This window comes from Rosa chinensis, chromosome 5 (assembly GCF_002994745.2).
Source record: "Rosa chinensis cultivar Old Blush chromosome 5, RchiOBHm-V2, whole genome shotgun sequence".
NCBI classification, from domain to species: Eukaryota; Viridiplantae; Streptophyta; class Magnoliopsida; order Rosales; family Rosaceae; genus Rosa; species Rosa chinensis.
Window position 1 is genome coordinate 11,967,087 of NC_037092.1, and position 5,724 is coordinate 11,972,810.

The window sequence follows — 5,724 nt, forward strand, 5'->3', positions numbered from 1 at the left end:
AACTTGTGGCGGTGGTTGATGAGGATTTCATCCTCTTATTCTCAACTAATTATTGTTACGCAAGTTTTATTTTTTATTTTTTTTGGAATAGAATCCGATGACCGGCATTAATGCACGAGCAGAGACACCGTGTCCACAACTCCGCATATCTCACCATACGGTCCATACCCACAGATATGTAAATACGTATATAGAAGTATTCATAATTCAATATACTGATATGCATTTCAAGAAACATACTACAATTCAATGTGACAATTATTAGGCCCACGAACATATGACAATTACGTACTAAACTTTCGATGACAAATTCGCAAATTTCCCTCAATTATTTCACCTTCAGCACTCTCTGTTTCTAGCTAATAGCTATATAAATACACACAATTTGTCCCAAAAAACAATAATATAAATACACACAAATAAGCACGTGATCATTGGTTATATCTTAGCTAGGTTCATGCGTTTTGTAAATCTCTAGAGCAGGTACAAATTAAGTGCTCCAGGTTTCTGCTAGTACGGGGGATTCACTCCGGGTTTCTGCTGCACAATCCTAGCATTTGCTGTGGTCTGACTGGCTAATGCCAATTTTCCACCAGTTTTCGCATTTGGAAACTACACTTCTCAAGTCCTTGGCCGCGAGAACAAAGCCTTCTACTTTTGAATCGCATTTCACATTGAAGGCAGAGCCGGGAAGCTGGCCTAAATCCTTCTTTTGTGTTACCCACTCGATCAGTTCTTCGGCGCCATAAAAGTCACCTTTGTCAAGGTTGCCCACTGACGGAGAACTTGGAATACTACCCATTTTTGCGTTTTCAGTTGCAACATGACTATCATTACTGGTAGTTCTGTAGGTCAATAATGTGCCTTCTGTAATGAGTAGCATGCTATGTAGTGGATCTCCCATTTGTAAAACCACGGTGCCCTCGGCATACATCACTGGCTTTAGATAGTCACACATCATTTTCAACACTATTTCATCCATCCTCTCAAGCTTTGGGACCTATCATTAGATAACAGAATTAGCTATGTTACGTTGCATATATATTACCAACAAGGCCTTCATTAGCCTAGAATTTTTACTTTTTTTTTTTTAAGGATTGCAAAAGAACTTGAAAATGTTCTTGCAATTTAAGATATCATGTAAGCAAAAAAGTTAATTAGCATTGTAGAGAGAGAGAGAGAGTTAGCATTGTAGAGAGAGAGAGAGGTGAGAGATTTGGGACATACTTTCTTTAGCGTTTTCATGCAGAGGAAACGCTTTAGACACTTTTTGGTATATATCGGAAGAACAGAGAAAAGATTCTCAAGATCAGCATCTTTATTCTCTTCCAGTTTTTGCTTTATGTTCTTCATAATTTCTTTCTTCATATCGTCTGGGAGCTCATTTCTATCCATCCATTCTGCTATATCTTTCTCTTTCAATTGTATCTTGTTTCTTATGTCCTCCCATCTTTGAGTTTCCATGGACATAAATGTCTGTTTCACCAGAAATGATTAATAAGCTCGATTAGCTGCTTAAATCCAGCTTCACTACAGGTTATATATAAACTATACATATGAAAACACCATAAAGGAAATCATGATCTGTGTATTCAAGTTGAACCCATCTACACAAAGATACAGTACCAATAGAGAGAGTCATAACCAACCTGCACATTTCCAATGAGATATAGAAATAGTAGCAAGCCAATGACAGAAATAAAAATTGCAAAGCAAGTTTCCCACACATAGGTGCTTGTTTCGAGATTCGTGCCAAAATTACTGCAAAAAGCCAGAAGTGATATTAAGACATTAACAATGAACTAGTGTGCATACAACCAATATGTGGAGCCCAAGAAAAAGGAAACTAGTTAATTAGATATTTGAAACTATCCATTTATGACAAGACCACGGGCATTTATCCGGTCATCAGGTTATCAAAGAATTTATAGTCATTTATTTTTAGATTTAATATCAAGCGCTGAGACTAAATTAATACACTTTAATTGTTTTAATAAAAATCATTGACATTAAGTTCAATGGTTCTTGATCGCAAATTATTTGATTATCTAATAACTAGGTGAACACCACCATATTCGACCATTGTGAGAGAAAATTTCAATAAAACAACAAAAGTTCAGACTTATTGTAAAACAATAGTTGACTTTCCATGCATATAAGCAAACCTTAGATTACGCAATCCCCACCAAAAAGAGTAAGATAACTTCGTTCCGAAGTGTATATCCCCTGTGATACCATTTTTTAGGGAATCCAAAAATATTCCAAAATCAAAAGGGGCCTTAGCATTCTCTTCAGCACTTATAGGGCAAAATTGATCAAGGAATGTGGCATTTCTTGCAGCAATATTGTGAACCTCACAGTATAAGGTACTCATACATCCTTCAACATCTGTACTATTATTTACACATGCCCGATGCCAACAAGAAGTTTCTCGTTGAATAGAAAAAAAGTACCAAAAAGCTCCAAGGACCTAAAAGTCAACACACAAATTATTTGCTGATCATATTACTAATGAATATGGAAAACTCATGTAGCTATATATCTTTTTTTTTTAATGAAAACAAAAAAAGATAATTCAACTATGTAGGGGAGATGTACTTTAGCAACCAACAAACCTCAAAAATGAAAATTTGTCAATTTTGAAAAATTAATCAAATCTTTCCCAAGTTAACAATTTTAGTAAAAAAAAAAATTCATCAAGTGTAGTTTACAAACTAAAGATTAATAAAATGAAGCGATATGATGAGAATTAGACTTACATGACTTGCAAGTATATATAGAAAAAAATTAAACAGAGCTTTAGCCCATATTCCAGTAGTTTGTCTAAGTTTCTGAGATGATAGGTAAATTCGATAGATCCTTGGCAGATATTGAGCGAGAAGAAAGACATTCAGAATCTTTCTACGCTCCAAGTATCCATGGCCTCTCATTTTGAAGAAGACAAATACTAGAAGCAGCTGGAAAGAATAAATAATTTTGGTCAGGTTGCTAAACCTATATATCTAGCTACTTATTAATTAAACTTAGCTATTTAAAATAATTGGATTAACTCAAATTATGATCTGCTTACTTGTGGCATGGGGAAAACAGCTAAAATGCTGGTTAGCGTAGAGCGCCATGCTAGCTTCCCAGCAACTAATTTAGCAAATGGAATTATCTCCGCTGTTGATACCTTCGAAAATTCCCAATCAGATGCCAATTCAGACTTTTTTCCTTTGTGTACTTTGTAGGCGGCGTTAATGGCTTTGCAAACATGATATATGATATTCACTACGAAAGTGACATCAGTAAGCGATCGCAAAATGAGAGTTATAGTCCTCAACTCTTTGTCTACTGCAAGGCACTTTTCTTCTTCATCGATCATTGGAATGTAGAAGAACAACGGGTCTAATGAGACTGCAATCACACATGCAAGTACGAACATCTTATTCCAGAATGAAACTGAAAGAACTGTTTCTTCCAATTTTTGTTTTGTTGAAGCTGCATCTCGATCACTCCACGGGGGATCTCGCGGTTGCTCCTCAACATTGTCGAAATTGTACTTGATTCCCCGTGTGATGCTGACAAAAGAAAATAGAATCAAATGGAATTGATGAGAAAGAGAAAATCAAAACGAGATGGATTCATCATTTCTTTTATGTGATGCTTTATATTTTTATGTTTGTATCGCTAAAGATAAAATACAAATTAAGTCAATAGTATGTTTTTATAGCATTAATGATACCCAAAAAAGATAACAAGAAACTAACCTCATCATAGGGACATCACTGGGTACCTGGTTGTTAGACATATATGTTGGATAGGATAGGACTCTCTGAGAGATGGTCCTGAGAAATTACTGAAAATATGGAAATTGCAGGTAATTACTGATAGCCTGAACTTTAATATAAATATATATAGCATTTATTTCATATATAGTAGTGTGTGTGTGTGTGTGTGTGTGTGTGAAGTTTGAGGGAGGATGAAGAAGGGGAACCTCTGGAGATCGAGAAGCAGATATCAGGAGAACGCGCGGCCGATCGAAACAAAACTCTGGTTGGTGGAACTTTGGCAACAATTTCAATATGAGAAATGAAAACCGAGTGGCTGGTAAGAAGTAGAAGCCAATATGGACAACATTGGTTAGATTCAATTATATAGGAAAAGTCGTACAACAAGAGCAGCTCACGAGTCACGTGTCACGAGTCACAGCATAAGGGAGAGCCCAAGCAAGCAACTCTATTCCCCAAAGTAGGTCATGGCAAAACTACATGAATTATTGAAGACTTACTTTTCAAACTATACACGTAAACAATTTATATTTAGTAACTTAGAGGACGTGTGTCGTTGCACATTCACATATGGGCGGACCTGACTCTTATATCATGATATAGTAATATGAGTTTCACAACAAAAATCAGTTGACAATGATTGTTTAGATATACCCTAATTCTTATAAACAATCATTTATAAGGTTTTGGGTCTCCAACCATCAGATTTGTTTATAAGGATGCGACTCCCTCCAGTCCCTCCTTGGTTATAAAGCTCAGATTACTTTATTATGGTATCAGAATTAAGTTTGCCCACGAGTGAACGCACAATGGCCGCACGTGATCTACACTATCCAATATTAGTTGTCCATATGTATGACTGAAAAATTCGTTACACGTGTGGCGATACGCTTCACAATATTGAAAAACCAATAAAGTATATAAAAATTTAAACCTCTTCAACTATTGTTAACTAATTTTGAGTGTAAAGCTTAAATTACTTTATCAAAAAGATAAAACAAATAAATAACGCAAATAAAGTGAAAAAGGCGAAAGCTTGAAAAAGACTTGGGAGTTTTTTGGTCGAAAAGGAATTTACTCTGTCTGATAGTTTGGTGCTTTCTTGTCTATTGATGAAGACCAAACTTTGTACGTCCATAACTGACTCGTCTTTTCCCATTACTCTATTAGGACTTCTTGTACTTGGTGAGAAAGACGTTGTCGTTATCCTAGTTTGCTCTCTATCTCCCCATACAGTAATTCTTCCAACATTTTCGGGCTCAAGGGTTTCTCCAAGCCTTTAGCAGCAATGTTTAGTGTTTACAATTGTAGTCAATTGTTCTTCAGTGATGTACTGGATCCAATAAACTAGTACAGTTGGGTCGTTGGGAAATTAAGTTGATTAATTAGTTAAGCTGCTAAAAATTAAGCATGAAGGCTTAGATACTGGTAATCGAGTCCTGTATAAAACGACATGATCCTTCTTCTGTAATCCCTTTCTTTTGGTCAGCATCAATGTCAGAAATCTCTCTTTACAGCGTTTTCTCTCTTTTTGCTTCGTCTTCTACCTTGTTCGTAGCTTTAGTTAAAGAAGGCAATACTATGAAACACCTACGTACAAAGGGGACTTGAGGGGATAATTCAATTAAATTCATACATGTTCCCATTGATATCTATAGAGACAGATGAATTTGTGCCTATTGCAGATGTTCCTATTTCTATACGGCACAAATTGATTAGCTGTCTTAATTTCCGGTATTAGATTTGTGCCACAAAATTGTAATTAACATCAACAGTACGGCCAGGCTGGCCGCACAAAGTCAACACACCATTTGACTGCGAAGTCGTATATGATATCAACAAAATAGAGGCCGTGTGAGATTGCAAGTCAAGTTAACACCATGGCCCATTTAGTTGTAAGTAATGGCTGTAGAGTATATTAAATGAAATTACTGGAACTGCAATTAAATGGCCG

At 35.9% G+C, this 5,724-nt stretch overlaps 1 protein-coding gene across 1 annotated transcript; it reads right to left on the reverse strand.

The window, feature by feature from the left end:
• Positions 1-206: 206 nt before the first annotated feature.
• Positions 207-4,245, reverse strand: LOC112201578 (cyclic nucleotide-gated ion channel 1). The gene is made up of 8 exons (XM_024342486.2): positions 3,977-4,245; positions 3,750-3,838; positions 3,071-3,560; positions 2,760-2,957; positions 2,166-2,470; positions 1,650-1,761; positions 1,228-1,476; positions 207-1,000 (listed from the first exon to the last, which is right to left on the reverse strand). Exons 2-8 carry the CDS (start codon positions 3,788-3,790, stop codon positions 551-553), a joined length of 1,845 nt encoding a protein of 614 aa, XP_024198254.1. The 5' UTR covers positions 3,791-3,838; positions 3,977-4,245; the 3' UTR covers positions 207-550.
• Positions 4,246-5,724: the final 1,479 nt, after the last annotated feature.

Coding starts and splice junctions, on each gene's coding strand:
- LOC112201578 (XM_024342486.2), bottom strand. CDS start 3,790: ATGTCTAACAACCAGGTACCCAGTGATGTCCCTATGATGAG. Junction 2,958..3,070: donor CTGTTTTCCCCATGCCACAA/GTAAGCAGATCA, acceptor TATTCTTTCCAG/CTGCTTCTAGTATTTGTCTT. Junction 1,477..1,649: donor ATCTCATTGGAAATGTGCAG/GTTGGTTATGAC, acceptor CTGGTGAAACAG/ACATTTATGTCCATGGAAAC.